Source organism: Pleurodeles waltl, chromosome 9 (assembly GCF_031143425.1).
Source record: "Pleurodeles waltl isolate 20211129_DDA chromosome 9, aPleWal1.hap1.20221129, whole genome shotgun sequence".
Classification (NCBI taxonomy): Eukaryota; Metazoa; Chordata; class Amphibia; order Caudata; family Salamandridae; genus Pleurodeles; species Pleurodeles waltl.
In genome coordinates, this window is record NC_090448.1 from 133,078,112 (window position 1) to 133,105,125 (window position 27,014).

Consider the following 27,014-nt stretch of genomic DNA (forward strand, 5'->3'; position numbering starts at 1 on the left):
AGCATGCCAGGGAAGAGGTACTGAAACCGGGGGATTTATGGCAGCATTCCCAGAACCCCGCAAATAAGTTCTCTGCTGAAGAAGGGATTAACCCAGAAACACATGTGTCCAGAGATGCACAGTAAAGGCTGTACCTACTTAAAGGTGAAATATTTAAAAATTAATGGAGTTCGTTTTTTGAAGATACTACATCTACCATGATGCAATGGGGCAGATTAATTACTGGGATGTCAGGCAGGTGCGCTCCTAACTGTTTGTGACTTTAAAGGCTCCCTTGAGCTACTGGGCTGACGAGCTCTGGAGCAGGCTCCAGCATGCCAGGGAAGAGGTACTGAAACCGGGGGATTTATGGCAGCATTCCCAGCACCCCGCAAATATGTTCTCTGCTGAAGAAGGGATTAACCCAGAAACACATGTGTCCAGAGATGCACAGTAAAGGCTGTACCTACTTAAAGGTGAAATATTTAAAAATTAATGGAGTTCGTTCTTTGAAGATACTACATCTACCATGATGCAATGGGGCAGATTAATTGCTGGGATGTCAGGCAGGTGCGCTCCTAACTGTTTGTGACTTTAAAGGCTCCCTTGAGCTACTGGGCTGACGAGCTCTGGAGCAGGCACCAGCATGCCAGGGAAGAGGTACTGAAACCGGGGGATTTATGGCAGCATTCCCAGCACCCCGCAAATATGTTCTCTGCTGAAGAAGGGATTAACCCAGAAACACATGTGTCCAGAGATGCACAGTAAAGGCTGTACCTACTTAAAGGTGAAATATTTAAAAATTAATGGAGTTCGTTTTTTGAAGATACTACATCTACCATGATGCAATGGGGCAGATTAATTGCTGGGATGTCAGGCAGGTGCGCTCCTAACTGTTTGTGACTTTAAAGGCTCCCTTGAGCTACTGGGCTGACGAGCTCTGGAGCAGGCACCAGCATGCCAGGGAAGAGGTACTGAAACGGGGGATTTATGGCAGCATTCCCAGCACCCCGCAAATATGTTCTCTGCTGAAGAAGGGATTAACCCAGAAACACATGTGTCCAGAGATGCACAGTAAAGGCTGTACCTACTTAAAGGTGAAATATTTAAAAATTAATGGAGTTCGTTTTTTGAAGATACTACATCTACCATGATGCAATGGGGCAGATTAATTGCTGGGATGTCAGGCAGGTGCGCTCCTAACTGTTTGTGACTGATCTTTCCCTGGCCAACAAGCATTTAACAGATAGAGATTTATTTTTCTATTTAATCTGCGAAAGATTTTAGAAACTTTTAAGTCATTACTACTCTCAAAGCTGGGACAGGTATCTGTGTAAGATCTTGTCATTTATTAACAAAAAAATTATAAATATCTGACTTTAGTATTTTCAGATCAGGGGACCACATCACCTGTGTTACTGTGATGCCTTCTTGGGGATCTTTGGTATTCCAACATACTGAATGCACAGACTGTGACAGCTTCCAACGTATACTTGGAACAATTTTCGGCTTGGCAGAATCATTGCTACCAGGAAGAAGCTGGTTTGCAGATCCTTCTATTTTATTCCATAGATCGACTCAACAGCTAGGCATCCCTTTTCTGTCTTAAATATTTGTGGTAAAATCAGCCTGCTAGATATCTATTATCTGTTTGATCACAAGTCTTGTTAGAAAAAAGCAAAAGTAGGGGCTTTCCATGGTCTGTACATACAAGTGGCTTGACTGTTAAACACACTTCTCACACACACACCAAGCTCTTGACAAACATTCTAGTTTCAGGTGCAGGCTCAAACTTGACCTATTCCTATCAGAATGCTGCCATGACAGTAGTCAATGGATTTGTATGTTCAGGTTCCTGTTTCACAAATCCAGGAGCAGAAAGTTGCATGCATAACATAAGGTAACACAATTTCACATGAAAGGATATAATATAGTATGGCATGAAATAATACCATATCCTCACCCTAAATACCATAGCTGACATACACGTACCTGTTGCTGAAATGTGAGAACACAGAGGACCATAGTAAATCGTTTAAAGTGTAGATGGAGGAGCTACATCCCACAGGGATGGCCAGCAATGAGAAGAAAGGTAGTCTTCCAGCCCATGGACAGGACTGACACTCTATTTACTGCCCTACTCCACTGATAGCCATGCCTGGGAATCCTCTCCTCCATCACCATATTTGAGTTGGCATTTGCAATGTGTGCCTAACAGTTCCCCCACACATCTTAGAATCAGTTGAAAAAGTTGCTTCTTTTTAAATAGGAGGACAAAACAGGAGGTGAGTGTGCCAGGAGAGAGAATAATTTATCCTTCCACTTACCATTTAATAATGTCACCCATGCTCCTTTGGTATTGATGGACGTGCCTATTATCAACTATAAGATAAATAGTCTCTGCTAACTAGTTCCAGAGAGTGTTGAGGGTTTTTTGAAGTTACTCTAACGTTGAATTAACTACAAGAATACATATTGACATATTTTTCCACAGAATCTTGTGTTTGCCGGTACTACAGATACACATTCTATGAGTGTACAGCCATGCCCCAAAGCTGTTTGGTTTTGTTTTATGTTGTTATGATATGTTACTGGTATTGGTTTAGTACGCTGGCTTCCAATGGTATGGCCTTGTAGCACTGACATTGATGTTAGTGTTTTTGAGCTTACACGAACAAGGTATGAAGCTTGAGAAAAAACGAATGCGTGCTACACGACCATTACACACAAGCCCAAGCGTTGCGCCATTCAAGTTAAGTGTCACTTTGCATTTAAATGCAGAGGAATCTTTAGTGGATATATATGCACCATTCTTAGTGGCAGTTTTTTCTGAGAACAAATTCGTTTTTTTCTGAAAAAATATGCATTTATTTGCAGATTAAAAAATAGGTCTATCGATCGACAATGTACATTTTTTCCAATGCAATCAGAAAACCCGTTAATACTGCGTTTGATGCAAGACAAAACATACTGCAGGAGTTTCACACATACGCTGACATGGTTTGCTATGGTCTGCCGCCTGTACGTGGCACCTTCTTTTGTGTGTACATCCTGACTCATACCATCTGTTCAGAAGTGCTACTTGAACTGACAGAGGTGACTGCTTGGGTGCAACCATTATACTCACCAAAATCAGAATCCTTAAAACAAGCATCCAAGTGGTCCTGGTCCTCATAGTCGTCAATGTCGATGCAGTGTTTTATTGTTTTCTTGATAACACGTTTGCTTACAGTCTTATTGTTACTGGTAGATTTCTTGGAGTTCTGAGTTGAGAGGCTGTTATTTTTAGCTTGGTTTGCACTCCAAGGCGTCTGTATACAGGAGTCGGAAGAGGAGAGGTTTGCCATAGATAACATACCTTGGATAGCTTCCTGTGTGCTGGGTGATGCAGGTGGTTGACTGAATCAGAAAATAAAAAATACAGAAATGTTACTAAATGGAGTGTTTTGAACAGTTATTGAAAGCATTTAGAGATGTTAAAAACAAAACCCACAAATTCAGTTTTACAAAAATTTACAATCTCAAAGATGACTACTCTTTGACAAATTAACTAACATTAACACAGTAAAGACAAAATTGTAAAAACAAGTAAGATCACTTGACATTTTAGCAAATGCATCTTACATTCTCTGACTGACACCCAGGCGTGGTGCTTGGTGAATCACACTCTTATAAGACATTATTAATTTCTAGAATTAAATTAAAGCAAACCAAGGGTAAATAATTAACATATGTTGAATAATGACTGTTAATATATTTTTGTAAACTATTTAGTTAGCTACATGAGAGAAAGCTGCAATCACACAGCCCGTGCTGGGTCCGGGATCACTGGGTAAAAAATGTGTGGTTCCGAAGTTACTAGATCAAGCAAAAATGTAACAGGACATTGACAATTAAAAAATAAGCCAAATATTTCAAAGACAATGGATACTTATATTATATAGACCAGATGCAAATACATTTTTATATATTTCTTTATTTTATGTTCGTTGAACAAGTGAGAAAATCTCATAACAGCAGATTGTCTTATTGTTGCTCTTGTATTTTTGTGGTACTTTTTCCTCCACCAGGTTCAAGGCCACGCTGATGCCAGCATCGCTTATTAATATTCGCAGATCTTTATGGAAAGACAGAGCAACCGTGATGAAAATGCGTGCGAATTCATGTTTATCGTTAGACGTGTGCAAAATACTGGGGCTCTGCGTCTGCAAATGTCATTAAAATACTGAAAAAAACTAAGAAGCTTTTATAAATTAAATGAAATGTAAAGTTTTCTGAACAAAAATGTAAGAGAAACTATTTCAAAACAGTTTTAGGGAGCAAAAACACACAGGCCTAGTTTTTGTGGCTTTTTTCACCAATATACGTGAAATAGTGAAATAACTTCATGATAATCTTTTGAGTTATAGTGATGAAAAACATCCCAAAAATTTACTTCTTTCATGCACCTTTTTCTACAAAGTCACGAGATAGATTTGCCCAAATAACTCACGATTAAATAATTTTATCCACTGTAAAATCTGTGGAGGTGAGGCATGAAAAATACAGCAAACTTCCACAAAATTGTGAGTTTCTCCATAGCCACAAATATTTTGTAGGTAGATTTCCAGCCTTGAAACCCAAATAAATGTTACAGGGAGAAGAAACCGCTCATCCAGGGTAGAAATTGAAGGGGATTCCTTGTTTTACATGAGGCTATAGTAGCAGGACTTCCTTCAAAGGGAAACATGTTTTGCTTGTGCAGAAATAAATATACATGTAAATGTACATTTCTGTATGAATAACACCCAGTGAAGAATCAGATTGAATTAAAACTTTTGATCAGTGGGAGCACTGCTGTAAATCTGTTACTACCGTAGATTTCCAAAATGTACTCATGGGAATATTTGTGAATCTTCAAAATGTCAAATATCCTCTTCAAATTTAGGAGTAAACCTTTGAGAGAGGATTTCAGACTTTCACCGACTTTACTTCGTAATCAGCCTCCGTTTCTTACATGAATTAAAGTCATTCCCTTTTACCGAAAATGTAGAGTAACCCATTTTAAGATGCCAATTCAGGAAAACATTTGCTAATCTTGTTGAATCCTTTGACTTTATGTCAATTATTAAGTTGCATTGATAACGTTTAAACAGCAATCTGCCTGTGGGAGCTCAGAAGCATCCATTTATTATAACCATGACGCTCTGATTCTTTAGTTCATAGAAGTCTAACGCATCCTAATGATACTTTGTAGCTGTCAATATTCATTCAAATCTATGTTTTTAATACATTTCTCCCTATTTCACGAACCTGGTCTGTTGTTTCCCTATTTTGCACTTAACACACCAACCATATTGGCACCCAAACCATCAGAGTTCTTCACCAGCACCTCTTCACCTTTAAGCAGAACTGCATATTAGCCGATTGCGACCGCAAGTAACCTTTCCTCAAATGTTGGGCTACAGCTGAACCTACCGTGTTCCATTAAGAGAGACAGCTGACTATGTTATTCATATCCATGAGCTGGAAGTTCCTGGCCATTCAAGGTGCAGCACCACATCTACCAGCAGTGACCCAGAAAGTCCTACCAAAAGCCGTAACGTTTGAACAATTGCCACCAGGTGTTGCTCAGGGTCGATTTCAAGCATATGGCCCCCTGCACCTGTTCTCCACCAGCCTTTTCATGGCTGTGTTACTGCCATGGAATGGCTGGCAGAGAACTAGGTCGTAATCCCCAGGGCAGCACTACTGCCACCACCAGACCGCCGGGGATCCAAGATCCCTGCAGAGCTGGCGGTTCCCTGACGGTCTGACCGCTAGGGTTTTAATCTGGCAGTCGGACCGCTGCATTGGCAGCGGTCCAGGCCACCACCGCAAGTGTGGCGGTCTATACTCGCAATGACCCCCTATATCTGAATTCACAGGCATACGTACCTGTTTGAGTTGTACTCCAAACCTCCGACTTCCTGGCTCGCCTGCAAAAGATCCAATATTCCACCTGAGGAACTTCCGCTTTCCTTCTCGGCTTTGGAATTACATGCAGGCTTGGCGTCCGTGTCAATATGCAGAGAACCTTCATCTGATGAGTTGTCACTCTACCAAAGAAAACAAATAAAATTTACAAAAACTGAACAACATTCATTAAATGATATTTTACGAATAAATCAAATGCATGACTCTGCAAGCTAGACATATGCATTTGGTCAATAATTTACTGGTGACGTTTTGCTATGGCAGTAACTCATTCAACGGAGCACTTTGAATTTAGGAAGGTTTTTGGGGCTAAGTTGAAAATCTCATCTGTGTTTCGAGCAATGGTATATGTTTGATATGTGAAGAAAAGGATATTGTAGAACTTATACAGCTGATGCTATGCATTACCATAACTAGGCTGAAAAATATTAAATGCTAACCTTAATTCTTTGGTCTGCTTCAAAATGCAATCTTTATGACAAAGCAAGTTATGTTAAATGAGACACCACCACGTTTCTGTAGTGTACTTCTCAGGTTCAATAATAACATAAGGTGAAGAAAGTAGGACCTTGAGTATCTCTAAAAAGATTTCCAGATCCCAATATTGTCATTCACCTTGTACATTAAATAAAGTTATTTTATACAAATGATTTTCCTTTAAACACTTTACATTTAATTTTGTATTATGCTTTGGAATATCACACTATTGTCCAATTCTGTGGCAAAAATCTAAAAATCAAGGCTTTCCCAGACTTTATACTATTAGTTTATAACCAGTTCACACATCCAATGTGACCCATTTTGTAGTGGCATAGTTCTTGTAACAGCGAGAACTCACTACACAAACGCACCAGAATCAATCATACAGTTTAACTGTAATCCACCACCATCAACTTGTTTATGTTACTAAAGTCTTGCATGCACCCCATTTCTATGGTAAAGAGGGCGTCCCAAACCCTGGGCAACTAGTTGCCTGCGACCACTCTTCTGGCCATAGATCAGAGGTGTGTTGATTAACAAACTTGATACCACCCAGTCGTAACTGACCGGCAGATAGGCTAATCCAACCACAGTCATTTTTTGATGGGTGTGGGATAGAGGTCCAACCATGCTCCATGAGGCATTGGAGTGAATGGGGCAAACTAACAGGAAAGGAGAGGGGCCTTCAAAAGACTGCAATCTCAGAGACATACCATATACATTAATTCAGTACCTCCAAAACTCATCAGCTTGATGTTAAAAAATAACAATTCTGTCATTAGTCATGAACAAAATTAGAGGTCTTTCCATGCTCAGTGTCTTACGGGTATGTCCCAATGCACAACACATGACCTTCAGCTAAAAGTGTTGCAGTGTAGCTGATCCAGTCATATCAGACATTACACCACAATCTATGACCCACCACACCTCAACAACTACATTGCAAACGATGCCACAGGTCTGGGCATTCTTACTCATCTACGATTATAAACCTACTCTGTGATGATGGACATACTAAGCTGACTCAGGCTTTCGGATGCTTCTTGTTGTACTGCATCACTAGTGTGTTTAGCCACACCATTGATATGAGAAGGAAATCCATTCTGAACAATGCGATCTAGAATCCCAGTCACAGTGCTAGTGCTGGTATAGAAGCTTCCGCTCTCTGTAGGCCTTAATGAAACATAGCTCCAGGCCATGGGGTGCAGGCTGAGAAGCCCTTGGAAAGCACATTACATGTGAGCATGGTTGTTCCCTTGACAAGAAGTGAAATAGAATGGCACTTATAGGCACCACCCATGAAATACTCAAAGACTGCCGCAACAAATAGCTATCCGAGTTCTTGCAAAGCTGATTTAGACAGTGCAGACTTAACATAAATTTGGAGTTGTAGCTCTTTGAGAGTCAAAACTACAAAGATCAGACCATCTACATAAAGTGTGGCACTATTTACTGCTTGCATTTTTATTATGGAGGATTTTTTCTTTCTTTGCAAACCTTTCTGGAAGATCTTTCCTGTTCAAATTCATCAAGTGAGAAGGGCACTCTTCATTTCAAGTATTGTACAGATTTACGGAGGAAGTGTGCCAGGGTTACTGGTTAACCTTGACGGAGTCTTGAGCTATGGCGTCATAACTAAATTGTGTCAACTAACTGCCTCCACGGTATGTGGCCTTATGTTTTGCTTTTGCCTGCAGAGGTAAAATTGGTGTTACTAATCAAAGAGGTAGGTTGCTTTATAAAGGACTATGATGTGTGGCACATACCTTTGAAACAATTTTGCAATTGCTGTGGTCTCTTTCAATTAGGACCACTCTCTCTTGCCAAGTGGTTTTGACGAATCAATGATTATTTAACTGTGAGGCAAACACTTAATCCAGGTTGATAAAAAGAGTATCAATGAAATGGGCTACAGTAACATATGTTAATTACAGGATATAGAAAAAAGCAAAACTGCTCTAGCCAATTGCATATAATTATTGTTTTTGTATTGAGGGCCAGTGGGATATTGTACTTTGATGTGCTTCCCTGAAGTTTGTATTCTTTTCTGCACTTCAAACTGCCATGAGGCAGAGTAAGCTCTATCGGGGGTGGGTTGCTGAGGGGAGAGTAGATTTAATACAAGCTAAGAAGCCTCTCAGATTGTCCAGCACAACTTCTCAAAGTAGCCTAGTTGGGGAATCAAAACCCTGCACCTTAAATGTACAGGAGGGCACAACCTTGCTGGCACTTGCAAAGTGTTGCAGAGTTTGTTACTTGGTGGCTGAGCCCAAATAAAGCCTACGTATGAGACCTGTTTCATTTGTACCAAGAATTACAACTTTCAAAATCCACAGGAGTTCAGGATTTCACCTATCCAGAACTTGACCAGCAGAAGTGGCTGAATAGACAAGAGGGAGCTGCATCCTCCTAGTACTGTATCAGCTTTTGTTTACACTCTTCACATATATATTCTTCACTAAAAGTCCTCACATGTCCATTCAAATTCTATGGGACCACTGCCTTCTGAAGAGCTCTAATTTCAATGAAGTCTGTTGCTTGATGAGCAACCTGGCCAATTATACCATGGATCCAGTTATAGAGTGTTCTGCTTCAGCCACTGCAAATATCTTTTCAAAGTATTAAATCCATGCAGTCGATTTTCAGTATAGGCTCAGGCAAAGATGATCTAACTTTAAGGAACTGTTGCTGGAAATATACAATTCTGAAATTCATAATCATCACACCTATACATCCAAACTGTAGTATCCACTGCCTTGACCCAATGGCCATGTTTGTTGCATTAGACACAGGTTGTGTTTTACCCTTTTGCATTCTTGTCTTCTTTAAAAGCAGCTCATTATCAAGGGCTCCTGGTGCAACGGCCCGACAATAACTTTCTTTCAAAAGGCCAAATCCCACCAAAAAAGGCAAAGCATGTGGAACCTGAAGCATTACAAACTGATTATGGAAGTTACTTCTCATTTCCATGTTGAAAGCTCAGAATGCTGTGGTATACACTACACCCAATCAATACTACCACACCAGGCACTTAACAGGCCAATCCCTGTTACTACAAGTTTTCAACATGATCATGGGGCATTCTACACCATGCGAAATCAGGATTAACCAAATTCAACATTTTATCTTTTTATCATTTTATCTTTTTTTTCCAAAAGTGCCAAAGCATCAAGTATTGAACACATATGTAAAACTAGAAATAATAAGGCTTCATAGGACAGTACCACTAAGTGATCTGTCACACTTCCAAACCAAAAACATTAAAAATGACGATAACTTTAAAAGTTCCTAAGTTTCTCAGTTCCTTTCAATATGGCCCTTAGTAGTGGAACCTTTAATCATGGCCCCTAAAGCCATCATCCTGGGAGATTTTAATATCCATTTTGATAATACATGTGACTTGCTGGTGGCGGATTTTCTCAACCTGATGGTGGCTCTAGATTGGGTCCTAAAGGAGGGGAGGGCCACTCATAGAGCGGGTCATACCCTAGATGGGATTTTTACCCGTCCAGAGGTAGCATTAAATCTATCTATCACCCCTTTAGAGTGGACAGATCATGCCCTGTTGACGTTTAAATTTCTTGTCCAACAGCAGCCGATAATATCCATCCCCCAGGAAAAACTGATAAGACCCTGGAGTAAAATTGAAACAGAACCATTGAAAGCTACACTATTACACAATTGGAATGACTCAAAGGTGTCCAGGCTATCGCCCTTTGCTCGATTTAATTTGGGCATTAAACAAGCAATGGACACGCTAGCACCAGTAAGAAGAATCTCTGCTTCCCTTACTAGGAAGAAACCTAATCAACCCTGGTTCTCTCAAGCCCTTAAAATCCTACAGAGGAAATATCGGCAGAAAGAGCGCTGCTGGAAACTCAATCTCGGCGAAGCCGAGAGGATGGATCTTAAGCTTGCACTAACCACTTATAAAAAAGCCTGTTGAGTAGCCAAATCAGACTATTTTACATGTAAAATCAACAAAGCAGCTAACTCCTCCAGAGAATTATTCAGAACGGTCAACACTCTCACTACTCCGTTAGGCTCTCCCAAAGTAGAAAATTCTCAAGATTTCTGTAATAAAGTTGCTAAATATTTTGAAGGGAAGGTGCTTGACATTTATTCCAGTTTTAGGTTGGATAAGACACTAGCCAGCCCGGCCCCTCGGCCGACTGCTCATTTGCACTCTGAGGTAACTACTAGCGAGAATTCCAGTCCAGACCAGTCACTTTTATTTTAAAATTTTACGATGCCCTCTTTTGAGGCCCTGTGTAAAATGCTCATGGAAGGTAAATCTGGCTCCCCTATGGATCCTTGCCCCCCGGCCATTCTTCATTTAGTACCAGAGCTAGTTGCTTCTATGCTGGTCCCCATTTTTCAGGAAGTGATAGCATCGGGCTCTTACCCTAGGGTGTGGAAAGAATCGACTATCATTCCACTCAAAAAGAAGGCAGCTGGTAAACCGGATGATTTGTCGAACTTACGTCCTATAGCCCTTCTTCCTTTTGCGGCTAAAATTCTAGAAAAACATCTTAAGAAGGAAATGGTTGATTTACTGTCTGCCTCCAAAGGTTTGGACAGCTCGCAACATGGCTTCCGGAAATCTCACAGTACGGAATCAGCTCTTATTGCATCATCAGACACCATACGCAGATTGGTGGATAAGGGGCAGGGGGTCTTTTTGGTATTATTGGACCTGTCGGCAGCTTTTGACACCATTGCTCCCCATATTCTGCTAGACCGCCTATATCAGGTTGGCTTTAGAGACCAGGCTCTCAAATTGATTGAATCTTTTTTATCTGATAGGTGGGCTACAGTTAGCAGTGGTGATTTCAGATCATTTCCCTACCTTTTACCGTGTGGGGTTCCTCAGGGCTCTTCTTTACCCCGACGCTATTTAATGTGTACGTAGCTCCACTGGCAGGGCTGGTTCGCTCTTTCGGCTTTTTTCCCACTTCATATGCAGATGACACTCAAATCATTATCCCTATTGATAAAGATCTGGAAGAAGTGGCTATTCGTTTCAACGCCTGTATGACAGCAGTCAATCACTGGATGAAGTCCAACTGGTTGAAACTCAACTGTGAAAAAACTGAGATTCTGTGCTTTGGAATTGAAAGAGTTCATTGGTCCTCTAGTTGGTGGCCTGAAGAGTGTGGGACACTTCCTGTCCCACGGTCCACCTCAAGAAATCTGGGAGTAGTATTTGATGAGCAATTATCTTTCAAACCTCAGGTCAATTTGATAATCAAGTCCTGTTTGTGGACCGTGAAGAAATTAAAGAAAATATTTCCTCTTATTCCACAGTCCTGCAGAGCTACTGTCATCTTGGCTCTAGTCATCTCCAGATTGGATTATGGAAATGCGCTCTTACTCAATCTGGACAAAGAATCTTTGCGCAGACTTCAGCTGATGCAGAATACTGCTGCCAGGCTGTTACGAAAATTGCCTCGTGGGGCCTCTATTAAGAGGTGCCTTAAAGATCTACACTGGCTTCCGGTTATTCATCGGCTCTCGTTTAAGGCTCTCTGCATCACTCATAAGGCTGTCCATGGGATTGGGCCTGCAATACTTACCTCCAAGTTGCAATGGCATAGACCTAATCGGCTGTTGCGCTCTGCCAGTGCCTACCAAATTCAAACAGCCCGCACTAAGAAAGTAAAATGGGGAGACAGAGCGTTTACTATCGCAGCTGCTAAAATCTGGAAATCCCTGCCACTGAACATAAGGCAAGAACATAATTATTTAACATTTAGGAAACTGGTCAAGACCTGGCTGTTTCCCCAATAAGTTCGGGAGTTCTCCGGTCTAGTTCCCCCGCCTCACCCAGTTAGCGCTTCGATGCCCTTGGGCCGGAAGGCACTTTATAAATACTCAATACAAATACAAATACAAATACATATGTTATGTGTAAAAAGGTATAACTTAAAATGACACAAAATGAAAATGTCACTTACCCAGTGTACATCTGTTCGTGGCATTAGTCGCTGCAGATTCACATGTTTGGCACAGTCCGCTGCCTGGTGTTGGGCTCGGAGTATTACAAGTTGTTTTTCTTCGAAGAAGTCTTTTTGGTCACGGGACCGAAGGACTCCTCCCTCTTTGGCTCCATTGCGCATGGGCGTCGACTCCATCTTAGATTGTTTTCCCCGCAGAGGGTGAGGATGGAGTTGTTTGGTATAAGTAGTGCCCATGCAATGGAGTGAATATGTATGTATGATAAGAGTTTCTAATAATTTTTTTACAAATGTTCAAATGTTTAAGGTTTATGATCTACTTCTAAACGGCTACAGGCTTCCCGGGGAGGTGGGAGGGTACATGTGAATCTGCAGCGACTAATGCCACGAACAGATGTACACTGGGTAAGTGACATTTTCAGTTCGATGGCATATGTTGCTGCAGATACACATGTTTGGCATAGACTATAAAGCAGTTACCTCCCCTAAAAGCGGTGGTTTAGCCTGTAGGAGTTGAAGTAGTTTGGAATAATGTTCTTAGTACAGCTTGGCCCACTGTAGCTTGTTGTGCATTCAGTACGTCTACACAGTAGTGTTTAGTAAACGTATGAGGCGTAGACCAGGTTGCAGCCTTACATATTTCGCTGATAGGAATGTTTCCTAGAAAGGCCATTGTAGCACCTTTCTTTCTGGTTGAGTGTGCCTTTGGTGTAATAGGCAATTCTCTTTTGGCTTTAAGATAGCATGTTTGAATGCATCTGACTATCCATCTAGCAATGCCTTGTTTAGAGATTGGATTTCCTATGTGTGGTTTTTGAAAAGCTATGAACAGTTGTTTTGTTTTCCTGATTAGCTTTGTTCTGTCAATGTAATACATTAGTGCTCTTTTGATGTCTAATGTATGTAGTGCCCTTTCAGCCACAGAATTTGGTTGTGGGAAGAACACTGGCAATTCGACTGTTTGATTTAAATGGAATGGTGAGATTACTTTTGGCAGAAATTTTGGATTTGTTCTTAGAACTATTTTATTGTTGTGTATTTGAATAAATGGTTCTTGTATGGTAAATGCCTGTATTTCACTTACTCTTCTGAGGGATGTGATTGCAATGAGAAATGCGACCTTCCAGGTTAGATATTGCATTTCACAGGAATGCATGGGTTCGAAAGGGGGACCCATGAGTCTTGTTAAGACGATGTTAAGATTCCATGAAGGAACTGGTGGTGTTCTTGGTGGTATAATTCTTTTTAGCCCTTCCATGAATGCTTTAATAACTGGTATTCTAAATAGAGACGATGAATGAGTAGTTTGTAGGTAAGCAGATATAGCTGCGAGGTGTATTTTTATAGATGAAAAAGCGAGATTTGCTTTTTGCAAATGTAGTAAGTATCCTACTATGTCTTTAGTAGAGGCATGTACTGGTTGTATTTGATTGGCATGGCAGTAGTAAACAAATCTTTTCCACTTAGATGCATAGCAGTGTCTAGTGGAAGGTTTTCTAGCTTGTTTTATGACCTCCATGCATTCTTGTGTGAGGTCCAAGTGTCCGAATTCTAGGATTTCAGGAGCCAAATTGCCAGATTCAATGATGCTGGGTTTGGATGTCTGATCTGTTGTTTGTGTTGTGTTAACAGATCTGGCCTGTTGGGTAGTTTGACATGCAGTACTAGTGAAAGGTCTAGTAGAGTTGTATACCAAGGTTGTCTTGCCCATGTGGGTGCTATCAGTATGAGTTTGAGTTGGTTTTGACTTAACTTGTTTACTAGATATGGAAGGAGAGGGAGAGGGGGAAAAGCGTACGCAAATATCCCTGACCAATTCATCCATAGAGCATTGCCTTGTGATTCGCGGTGTGGGTACCTGGATGCGAAGTTTTGGCATTTTGAGTTTTCTCTTGTTGCGAACAAATCTATCTGGGGTGTTCCCCAAATTTGAAAGTACTTGTTCAGAACTTGGGGGTGAATTTCCCATTCGTGGACTTGTTGGTGGTCTCGCGAAAGGTTGTCTGCTAGTTGGTTTTGTATTCCTGGAATAAATTGTGCTATTAGGCGAATGTTGTTGTGAATCGCCCACTGCCAAATTTTTTGTGTTAGGAGGCACAATTGTGTTGAGTGTGTTCCTCCTTGTTTGTTTAGATAATACATTGTTGTCATGTTGTCTGTTTTGACAAGAATGTATTTGTGTGTTATTATGGGTTGGAAGGCTTTTAACGCTAGAAATACTGCCAACAGCTCTAGGTAATTGATATGAAATTTTGTTTCGTGTATATCCCATTGTCCTTGAATGCTGTGGTGATTGAGGTGTGCTCCCCACCCTGTCATGGAAGCATCTGTTGTTATAACGTATTGAGGCACTGGGTCCTGAAATGTCCGCCCTTTGTTTAAATTTTTGCTGTTCCACCATAGAAGCGAGAGGTATGTTTGGCGGTCTACCAACACCAGATTTTGAAGTTGACCCTGTGCCTGTGACCATTGTGATGCTAGACACTGTTGTAAGGGTCGCATGTGTAGTCTTGCGTTTGGGACAATGGCTATGCATGATGACATCATGCCTAGAAGTTTTAGCGCAAATTTTGCTTGTATCTTTTGGTTTGGAAACATAGCACTTATTAGCTTGTGGAATGCCTGCACTCTTTGTGGACTTGGAGTGGCAATTCCTTTTGATGTGTTGATGGTTGCTCCTAGATATTGTTGTGTTTGACACGGTTCTAGGTGTGATTTTGTGTAGTTGATGGAAAACCCCAGTTTGTGAAGGGTTTGTATGACAAAGGTGGTGTCGTTATCGCATTTTTTTACTGTGTTGGTTTTGATTAGCCAGTCGTCTAGGTAAGGGAACACATGTATCTGTTGTCTTCTGATGTGTGCTGCTACTACTGCTAGACATTTTGTGAACACTCTTGGTGCAGTTGTTATTCCGAATGGCAACACCTTGAATTGGTAATGTATTCCTTTGAATACAAACCGTAGGTACTTTCTGTGAGAAGGGTGTATTGGTATATGAAAGTACGCATCCTTTAGGTCTAATGTGGTCATGTAATCTTGCTGTTTGAGCAGTGGAATGATGTCTTGTAGTGTGACCATGTGAAAATGGTCCGATATGATGTAGGTATTTAGTGTCCTGAGATCTAATATTGGTCTCAATGTTTCGTCTCTTTTTGGAATTAGAAAGTACAGGGAGTAAACTCCTGTGTTTTTTTGTTGTACTGGTACTAATTCTATTGCATCCTTTTGCAGTAGTGCTTGAACTTCTAGTCCTAAAAGTTCTAAATGATGTTGTGACATTTTGCGTGTTTTGGGGGGGATGTTCGGTGGGAAGTTGTGGAATTCTATGCAATAGCCATGTTGGATTATTGCTAATACCCAATTGTCTGTTGTAATCTGTTGCCAAGATTGGTAGAATTGGCTTAGTCTTCCCCCCACTGGTGTTGAGTGAAGGGGTTGCATGACTTGAAAGTCACTGTTTAGGTGGAGGTGTTTTTGGAGTCTGGAATCTTCCCCTACTCCTTGGGAATTGACCCCCCCGATATCCCCTGAAACCTCCCCTTTGGAAGGAACCCTGATATGGTGTGGTTCTTGATTGTTGGCTGGTGGTGTCTGTGGGTTGGCCACGAAACCCCCCTCTAAATGGAGTTTTTCTGAAAGAGCCTCTGCTCTGCGGGGAGTAGAGTGCGCCCATGGCTTTGGCCGTGTCTGTGTCCTTTTTAAGTTTTTCAATGGCTGTATCCACTTCCGAGCCAAACAGTTGTTTCTCGTTGAAGGGCATATTAAGGACAGCCTGCTGGATTTCAGGTTTGAAGCCTGAAGTGCGTAGCCAAGCGTGTCTCCTTATGGTGACAGCAGTGTTGACTGTTCTTGCTGCAGTATCGGCTGCGTCTAGTGAAGAGCGGATTTGATTGTTTGAGATCGTTTGTCCCTCTTCCACTATTTGCTGCGCCCTTTTTTGGTATTCCTGGGGAAGATGGTCTACGAGAAGTTGCATCTCGTCCCAGTGTGCGCGGTCATATCTGGCCAGCAGCGCTTGTGAATTTGCGATGCGCCACTGGTTGGCTGCCTGTGACGCCACTCTTTTCCCTGCCGCGTCAAATTTTCGGCTTTCTTTGTCCGGAGGTGGGGCGTCGCCAGATGTATGTGAATTTGCTCTTTTGCGAGCTGCCCCTACTACCACAGAGTCGGGTGGTAGCTGCGAAGTAATAAACACTGGGTCTGTGGGTGGTGGTTTGTATTTCTTATCCACCCTTGGGGTGATGGCTCTTGATTTTACGGGCTCCTCAAAAATTTGTTTTGCGTGCCGTAACATCCCTGGTAGCATTGGGAGACATTGATATTGGCTATGTGTAGCCGAGAGGGTGTTAAATAAGAAATCATCCTCTATAGGATCGGAATGCAGTTGGACATTGTGGAAGTCTGCAGCCCTAGCCACCAGTTGCGAGTATGAGGTACTGTCCTCTGGCGGTGACGGCTTTGTGGGGTATGACTCGGGATCATTGTCCGGCACTGGGGTGTCATACAGGTCCCAAGCGTCTTGATCCTGATCGTCATGACTTATGGTAGTTTGCGCTGGTGAGTGCATTTGTGGCGGTGTTTGTGCCGGCGATGCCTGTGGAGGAGAGGGCGGAGGCGTGACTTTTTTAACCACTTTGGCTTGTGGTTGTGTGTCATCCTTTGGAAGTCCGATCCTTCTTTTCCTCATGATTGGGGGAAGGGTTGATATCTTCCCTGTATCTTGCTGGATGCACAGTCTCTTTTGTGTGTAGTCCGATTCTACACTTTGGAGCTCTTGTCCAAATTTGTGCATTTGGCCACTTAGTCCTTGTTCCTCTGAGTAGGATGAAGGTGTGGTATTTTTCGGCGCCGAGAGAGAATCTTTTTTCGGTTTCGGCACCGACAGAATTTTTGTTCCTTTCGGCATGGATTCTCGGTGCCGATGTTTTTCGGTGCCGGTATCTTGTTTTTGTCTCTCGGAGCCGCTTTCTCGGCTCCGAGGTTGCTCCATGGCGGTCCCTCGACCGGAGTCGGGTGTCTTCGCTATGGGCGTGCCCTTTTTCGGCCCCTTCGACGGGTCGCCTGATTTATGGGTCGAGCCATGGCCTGTTGGCAGTGGCGTCCCCTGGGCTTTCGGTTTGTCGATGGATTTACTTTTCGACGTCTTACTCACAGTTTGTTGCTGTTGTTCGACGTCGGAGTCTCCGGATTCTGATTCCGGAACCGAGAATGTTTCCTCTTCGTCGTCGAAACGTTGTTTTGTCGACGTGGACGCCATTTGGTGACGCCTGGCTCTTCGGTCCCGGAGTGTTTTTCTGGACCGGAAGGCTCGACAGGCTTCACAGGTATCCTCCTTGTGCTCGGGGGACAAGCACAAGTTACAGACCAAGTGCTGATCTGTATAAGGATACTTACTGTGACATTTTGGGCAGAAACGAAACGGGGTCCGTTCCATCGGCTTCGATGTCGCACGCGGTCGGGCCGAGCAGGCCCCGATGGGGGATCGAAACTGCCCCAAAGTCTTCCGATGATCGGTGTCGATGTACCTAACTATCCCGATACCGAACGGAACAATACCGACGCTTTCTTCCGAGATTCTGACTAACTTTCCGAACCGAAACACGGAGCGAAAAGGAATACGTCCGAACCCGACAGCGGAAAAAAACAATCTAAGATGGAGTCGACGCCCATGCGCAATGGAGCCAAAGAGGGAGGAGTCCTTCGGTCCCGTGACCAAAAAGACTTCTTCGAAGAAAAACAACTTGTAATACTCCGAGCCCAACACCAGGCAGCGGACTGTGCCAAACATGTGTATCTGCAGCAACATATGCCATCGAACACGCTTTTCCACCTACACACTTCGCATATTAGAAAACATGACCCAGATGCCCTTCACACATATTCCCTAACTTTCATATACTAGGGCATACATGCATTTCCCTTCAATGTCCTTCCACACTGCCCTATGTTAATATTCTTCCTTTTGCAGTAATGAAGTTCAAAGATGTGCATAAAAAAAGGGCACACCTTGTACAATGACGACGGGACCTTTGGTTTCTTAACTGGAGAATGTTGCACAATTTCTTGTTTGTCCAATAAAACTATAAAAAAACAAAAATATGAGTTAATCTTTTTTCAGCTTCATCCTAGACAAAACAAATAGAAATGAAACAATATATTTGGTGCTATTTCACATATTCTACATGTAATACAATTCAGCACGAATGCTTGATGAAGTATGTCTACTTTTTAGCTTAATGTTTTTGCAATGCTGCATTTAAAGATATTCAACTTCAGTCAGCTTCTGGTCTTTTCTTACAGGGCAGGTCTCTTTTCGTAGTATTTTTCTTTCTTCTGATTGGAAACTCATCAATTTTCAATTCTCCATCATCTGAAACATACTCGTACTCGTCCCGCACAGGTTTCGTTTTATCATCTTTGAAGTTCTGCAATGACCCAAACACACTCGGACTTGTGTGTGGTTTAAACGCCTTGGAACTGTTCAAAAAGATGATCCATAGTAAAAAGTTAGAAGTTTATTGAAGAGATTGACTGAATCGTATACAATGGTCACATAAATAAAGCATGCCTTCATTGTAATGGGAAAGATATCACATTTGTCTAAAAATAAATCTAATGTTTATGTGTTACGACTCTCTGTCACATGTTAAAGAACACTTAAACACTAGACCTCATTTCGACGTCCCCTGTTACAGTGGGTCTCAAATTTCATGACTCTGAATACCCCCTTTGCTTTTTCAACTGGCCTGTGATCTGTTCCCGGGGACACAGAGTGACTGCACAGTAAGTTAAAAAAAGGTTATGGACAGCTATCACACTGTAATGGCTTTTAAATGACTTCTGGCTTGAACCAATTAGGAACCTTTCACATGGAAACATAAGCGGTATAAACCAGATGCCAGAAAGTGCTGTCATGTTTACACCACAAAATAAAATGATGGGCGGAGTAATCTAGCCCAAACTGCCAAGTCAGGCCCTTCCTAGACCGGAAACAAGTACCCTGGGACCGGTTTCGGGGTGTCACCTCTCATCAGCCAGGCTAGCTTGAATCCAGTGGAGCAGCTGGATACCCTGAAACCGGTCCCAGGATGCTTGTTTAGGGTCCAGGGAGGACCTGGCCTTGCAGTTCGAGCTGGACTGTTCCCATGAGGAGCAGGGTCAAGACTGATTTGCATACGGCCGGGTCCAAACTGGGGTGTCATGGTTAGCAAAATGAGGATGGATATTACCCAGATTTATGACTGGGGTTGAGTGTCTGAAAAGTTTAAGCACTGCGTCCATCATCCTTTTGTGTTGCCAAAGTTGGCTCAAGTGGGAAGGGTATGCCAAAACATGGGTCCCTTGCTCACTGTGCCACTGGATTCAAGCTACCCTGGCAAATGAGGGGTGATACCCCAAAACCGGTCCCAGGATACTTGTTATGGTGCAGGGAGGACCTGGCCAGGGCAGGTTGGGCTAGACACTTCCCATGTGGAGCGGGGTCAAGACTGATTTGCATATGGCTGGGTCCAAACTAGGGTGGCATTGTGAGCAAAAGAACGATGGATATAACCCAAATCAGTAACTGGGGGTGAGTGTTTGAAAAGTTTCAGCACTTCGTCCATCATTCTTTTTGTACTGCTAGAGTGCAGCCATATTACCTTGATAATACATGGGCCTTTAGCCATCAGCTCCTCTGCAAGAAGTATATTAGCTCACATAAGTACTGTAAAAGTACTTTAAACAATTCAAAGGGTCTGCGTACTGAGCTATTACAGCATATTAAACATCTGTCATCAAAGAAATGTTATGAGGACATTCCTTTCACTTTTGTACAATAGTACACACTTTGGTTGACGATGCGAAAATCACTGGGTGAGGAGTCAGTAGAAAATCACTGTGTGATAAGGCAGAATAACAACTATTACATTTAAAAACATTCCAATAAATTTAATATTCATCGCCAGGTAGAAGCAACATAATCTATTTAAGCTAAATAGAACCAATAATTCCAAGAGTAATATAGGCCAAGTATCACCTCAATGACCATTGACCTTCATTTACTATATTCACGCAAACCTATCCCCAGACCATGGTCCCTACTGCAAATGAGCACCCCTCCTCACACACTCTGTATCCTATGTTCTCTACTAGGCTTTCTAATGACACCATGCTGAGTCCTCAACCCTCTCTTATCATCCTGAACCTGCCAGATCTCAACTTCGACTCTTAGATAGCCCACATCAGTTTGTGTCTACACACTCAGCTCAATTTGGCTGCAACACAGGCATGCGAAACCAATGTCACAAGCACAATCATCCGACCACAACAGATAGCCCCCAAATACCTTATCAACACTTGAAATTCACTTAAACCTACCTTTTCCATCCTGCTGCTGGATCTTAGGAAAGAGTTATTGCCAATCTCACACCCTCTAAACCCTGAGTGATGAGAACAATCACCAGGATAAATGTCTGAGCAAACAACCATTTACTCCTCAACTAGTCTTTAAGCCAGAGAAGTCACTTCATTCCTAGAACAAACACCAATTTCTCTTGGGAATTAGTGGAACACAAGATAGGAAGTAAGATTGCAATGCAAGTAACAGGGAAAATAAGATGAACTACCTCCTGCCATTACAACTGACCATACTGATACTTCTATCATGAATTCAGCAAGGGAAACAAGATGGTATATATGTCAAGAGTTGATTCCTGACCTACTGACACTATCACAAGATAAGTCCCCATGTATGTGGTAGCAAGGGGTGCAGGGCTGTTAGAGGACACTGGAGCCATCACATTGAGAGACATTACATTAGAAGGCAAAGTTTCAGAGAGGGATGAAGACACTGATATAGATGATGGAAATGAGGAACTAAGTTCAGGAGACCAGAACCATCTAAAGAGACTTCCCCTGCAGAACTGAACCCATCTTTAGATGGAGAAAATCCCATATAAGGGAGTTTGCCAGATATGGTTAAAACAATAACATAAGAAATTATTAGAAAGTTTGATAGACTAGGACAATATCAAAAGGAGAATCAAGTAACCTGTGCTAGTCTTCACAAAAAAGCTAGAAGTCCTATCTGACGGAACAAAAGAATATAAACTGACCTGTAATAAATTAACAGATTTCAGGAAACACTCAAATAAGTGTTAAACTGGAGACTTGTGGGATTTCCCTAAAAAACAGACTTGAAGTAATGGAGAACCATGCGAGATGAAATAACCTATGTACAGATGGAATACTGGAATCAATGAGTGGATAGGATATCAAAGTATTTGTAACACATCTTTTGAACAACTCAGCTTTAAAGTATATTTTGAGTGGAGAAAATATAAAAGACATACACAGAGTGCACAGATAGCCTTTTGGCCTCAATCCAGCTAGGACTAAACCCATAAAGAACACATTCAATTTTAAAAGCTATTCTCTGAAGAAGAAATCTCTAACCAGGTCCATAGTTAAAAAGTCTCTCCAATCATCGTTATTGCCCTCGAAGCCATTGCCCTTACAGTCTTCTCTCCAATAATTGTCACTGCCCTCAAAGCCACTGATCTCAAAGGCTTGTGCCATTAGTTTCTCATGCCTGTGTTGCAGCCATGTATCCCCTTCTAGGTTTTCTGTATTGCCTAATGGGTGCTTTTCAGATGTGGATACATCTTTCTATGAGTAAAATTCTGGCTCTTCTGTCAAAATAGAAATCCCAGATCAAGAATGACACTACTCTTGATCATCTCCCTTTGAGAAAAAACTGTATTGGCAGGCAATCATTCTCTGTATAAATGTCAAATGGAAAACGCTCCTAAAAATAAGAATAATCAGGAACCACCTGGAGTTTGGAAGGGCAAAACCTGGCAGTTTCCTGTACATAATACCAACTAGACAGAACCAACAAGAATCATTAGCCTTTATAAGCAAGCATCAATCCTACATTTCACAATATGTAATAACAGCACTATGTAAGATAACTCTCTCATCATGATTGGTGCCTACCTCAACTCATCATGAGTGACAGTTTTACATCCCCTCTACACAGTGCACCACAACCAAAACCCTTGGAAATATATAAAACAAACAGAATTGATACTTATTTTGTCACCCAGAAATGACTTTAGGACTTGCATGGGGTATGAAAATACTACATATATGTCAATGCAATACATTACTCATTCATTTGCGAACATTACCTCCAGAAGGACTGTCCTGGGTGGACTCTGTATAACACTCCCCAGTGACTTAACAGTGCCTTCCGTGGGTTTGTAGCTCCAAAAACCTAAGTATTTAAGTCTTGGTAATCTGAGGGACACCCCAAATAGTACTTCTTTGGTGGGTTTAACAGTCCTTTTGTGACTAGTGACTGGTCTCTCTATATTAAACAACTTTGCAGACCACACAGATGTAAAGCCATTTTTATTCCTATGCATGATACACACTACCTTTAAGTTAGTGAGCACAAAAATGTATGAGTGCATGTATTCTCACGCTCTATGGTGTTTCTATGCACCATACTTAAACCGTGTTTCCAAACCTCATCAATCACACGAAACTCGACCATGAGACAAATCACTCTTCGAGCCATGTACACTGAAGGGAGAAAAAAAATCCTATACAATTAGAGAGGTCAGGACCTCGCCAGACATACAAAGTGCTATACAAAACGACAAACCTAGTATACACCCAGAACAGTTTTAAGCCTCACAAGAGGTATGAAAGCGCTAGACATATATCCCAATGAGAACAATATAATACAATTTCAATCTTTAAACAATGCTGGTATCCATTCTTTTTCATAAGCCATGGGAAAATATCTGGTTTATTTGCATGGCGCATTGAGTGAATGATGTTTTCATTAAAATGTAACCAGATGTAGTAGTAGTAGTAGTAGTAGTCATCATCATCGTCCTTTATTTCGTGATTACTTAAAATCATTGCAAGAATACACAGAATAAATACAAAAGATAAATATATGTAAATATATGTAAGTGTAGCCCAGGAAGCAGAAGATAAATGTATATAAAGTACAACCCAGAAGGCAGACTTCCCCTTGAAGTTTCATTTAAGTGTCTTATTTCTAAGGGTAAAATGCCTATATGCAACTGAAGGGTTAAAATTAAGACCCATGTATACATGTTCAAGCTTGAGGAAAAATGATAATATCACAGTATTATGGTCAGTTTTAAACACAGTTTATGGCTAAAAGAAAGTATAATTGCGCATTGAGTGGTCAGTCAATTTTGCTCGGAGCTGCGTAATAAATTTCCCAAATTTGGCCAGATCAGATGGTTCCTTTAGAGCAAATTCCAATGATCTGCCCACAATGCAGGATCTTAAACCCTGGCAAAGAAAAAGAGGTCTTAATAAAGTGCGTCGTGAATTCATCAGTGCCGGGCAGCAGCACAATAGATGGATGAAAGTCTCAGATTTATATTTGCAGAGCCTGCAACCCTTTATTTTATTGAGGGAGCTCGATTTTGGATTTAGCTCCTTTGTCCTTAGGCCAAGCAGTTTTGCAACCGCGATGTGAGTCACCCTGGCTTTCCTGATGGTACAGGTAAGGTATGGCTGTGGTAACAAATGCTGTGATGTGTTTGTATAAGAGGCCGCCAGTGCTTCTTGCACCGGAGCATTACTTAATTTTTCCAGGTCACTTGGACGGGGAAAGCATTTTTGTCTGTCTTCTCAGCACAGATTTTATTGAAATATGTGACTGTGCCAATCTGATCAATACTGCTTGGTCGATTTGAAGTTTGTTTAGCGCTACTGTTAGATATTGTGACCAGGGGTTAATTTTTGTTTCGAAGATATGACGAAGAGCTAATTTCAAGGTGTTAGGAGGGGCCACGACTATCCTGTGATAGTATTTCAGGAAGGCCCCCATCGAAGCCCAGTGCTGTCCTTCCAGACCGAATTCCAGCTTTATCAGATGGTTCCTTATGTTTTGTGGCAGCTTGAACACTTATGTGTAGATTTCGACATGGAGTTTTTCTATCAAGGCTGTGGATTGGCTGGGGAATGCTTTGTGACCATAGATAAATGCTGGAAGGAAATCGGGTTTGAGAACTTGGAGTATTAGTCTTGCTGAAGGACTTTCTGTTAGGTTATTTATCTGGCATATTCTAGTACTTATGTAGTCAGCCTTTGCCTTCAGGTGATGAAGATGGGCTTTTCCCTTGGCTGATAGACGGGCACCCAGATAGTTGTAACCAGATATAATCAAGAGGCCATTCTTGAATCCTTCTTGTTGGTGATTACTGATGGTGGAGGTTATGATAAACAGAACACTCTTATTGCCATTGGTGGCCTTTAAGACTAATAAGCCTTTTGTTATCATTCAAACACAAATGCATCTATTTAAACAATATTGGAAGGAAGTAGTTGTCTACCTCCATGACATGTTTTGCCCTAATTCATTAATTACAAGGCCACAGAGATAACAGGCTTATGGACAATCTAATGGAGGTATGCACCCACCGATTTACCAGCTGACAACCACTATAGCACTTGACATGTAAGAATTAGATAGCTGTAGTCACTGGCTGATTTTCAAGTGACTTGATGGGAATGAAGAAAGTTGCCGTAATGGTTCCAAAGCCAGATATCTATAGCCTGGCTGTAGCCTCCACATCCCTACATTGCCATAGCTCAGACAATATATAATTTCCATCTTCCCCACCCAAAAATTCGCCATGCTGGTACTGAACAGTACCTTCTTTGGTCAGTACAAACATCATCTGTTCTGTAGGTAAACTTGTATACATCAGGGAAGGTAATTGTTAGTGCACTTGATTCTATGGGCCAACAAGATATTCCCCAGGGGATACACATAAAGTACTGATTATGCTTGGTGGACGCCCCTGCAGGGTCACCAGATGGAGCAAGAACATCAGCATGGTGGTGCAGGCATCACTAAGTTGATGCTTCCCGCAACCACACCGTTCTCACACCTCCCACCACAGTCTTGCCAGCACTGAAATTAGCGGCACTTATGCACAGCTGTTGTGGTGGATCAATAGCAAATCCGCTGACATGGAGTAGACGAGGGCAGACGTAAGGCTTCCACCTACCAAAGGATAAAAAGCAGTGGTAGAATGTGGGAGCAAGTGAGTACTGCCTTGATATCACAGCAGCGTACAACTAAAGTCATAATACATACGCTAACGTTACATCGAGACAGAGGAAAATAACTTCCAACTACCACCGCACATGCGGAAAATAGAAATTTATTCAGCATCTTCGTTAAAGGCTGTGCTCTTTCATCACAATCTCACCTCTGTTACATTTTTATAATCCAAGCTCACAAGTAACAGCAGTTGCTCTTGTTAATAATGGTATCTGTCAGTGCAGCACCAGCAAACTCTCAACCTTTCTCAGAAAAAGGCTCACTCTTAAGGGTTATAGCAGCATACACATTCCCAAACACAGTATAAAATTGCACATAGTTCGGTTTCCACAAGAGTATGTTTTCACCTCAGTATGCCAAATAATATCATATGTGATATGAGCTTTGCCCTTGACCGTGCTTAGAACATCACAGAAAACATTCCAGTGCTTGACCCCTAGCCATCTAATGTCCTAGATATCCCATCTGGGTTATTAGGGCATGGTGCTTCTACAAGAAATGCAAACCTGCATTCTCCAATTCTTCCTCCCATTGCTTGCTGTGCAAAGCCCTCTATAACTCTGTTGACAATGGATGTGATACACTCCACTATTTCTGTCCCTCATAGTGCACAAACTTGTTTAGTCTCTGCATGGGTTCCCACCACTTTCTCCCTCCCAAGAGCTATTCTCAGAATGTCATACACACACAGATGGGATTTCAAAGTATTCATATGGCCAATAAATCTATGAAGGCGGTGTATTTATCCTTTGTGTCTCATTTGCTCTGTAGACCTTTTTTTGTTGCACTCTTTGTCCAGTTGCATCCAGTCCCTAGTTTCAACTCTCATGCTACCACGTGTTTGTGGTTTTTATGGCTTCTGATGCTGTGCTTTCTTCGTCTCCTTAAGGAGGTGTATTTTCCCCTCACAGTCCCTTGCAAAGATTAGGGCATTACTTTTTTCTACCCTATTTTATTTAATGTATTTGGGCACAATGTGACCAGAAGAGAACCTCCTTACTCCTGGAGTCCTACAAAAAGAGATGACAAGGGCTCTTGTCACTCCAGCTAGTGAAACCGTTAGTTTTAAAAATCTTCCTCAGAACTCAGCAGCTGCTACTGAAACATTTAATAAAACAAAGATAGTTCTTTGGAGATCCAATGCCTGTGATGTTCTCTCCTAGTTTACAATAATCTGCAGATAATGAAACAGTTTATTCCTCATGGCATAGTTTGCAACTAACTGCACAACAGGAGTTATTTGCTTGCCAACAAATAAATGAACGTTCCCTATAAACTTAATAAAATATATCAATTTCTACAATAATTATGTGCAGGAAAATTGCAGATTCTAAAGATGCATTTTGGTTAGAATTGTTTCCCATGCTTGAGTCTGTGCCTGTATTCTTAACTATACCGGGAAGATACTTTGCCTAAAATGTAGTATAATACTAAGGACTAAATGGCGAACACATTGAATTGTTTGGCAGCAGCTATGCAGTATGTGGAACAATATTTGCTTCATTGTGTAAAGCTGATGCTACAAGTCAGATTTTAAA

General features: G+C 41.7%; 1 protein-coding gene across 2 annotated transcripts in view; it reads right to left on the reverse strand.

Annotated features, from left to right (window-relative positions):
• Nucleotides 1-27,014, reverse strand: part of PHF2 (PHD finger protein 2) — a 450,390-nt gene that overhangs the window by 43,447 nt on the left and 379,929 nt on the right. For both annotated transcript variants that reach the window (XM_069206411.1, XM_069206410.1), the window contains exons 15-18: nt 18,670-18,848; nt 18,378-18,451; nt 5,896-6,056; nt 3,107-3,378 (exon numbers count right to left, since the gene is read on the reverse strand). In XM_069206411.1, the coding sequence (XP_069062512.1) occupies nt 3,107-3,378; nt 5,896-6,056; nt 18,378-18,451; nt 18,670-18,848 (686 nt within the window). The remainder of the gene's footprint in view (nt 1-3,106; nt 3,379-5,895; nt 6,057-18,377; nt 18,452-18,669; nt 18,849-27,014) is intronic.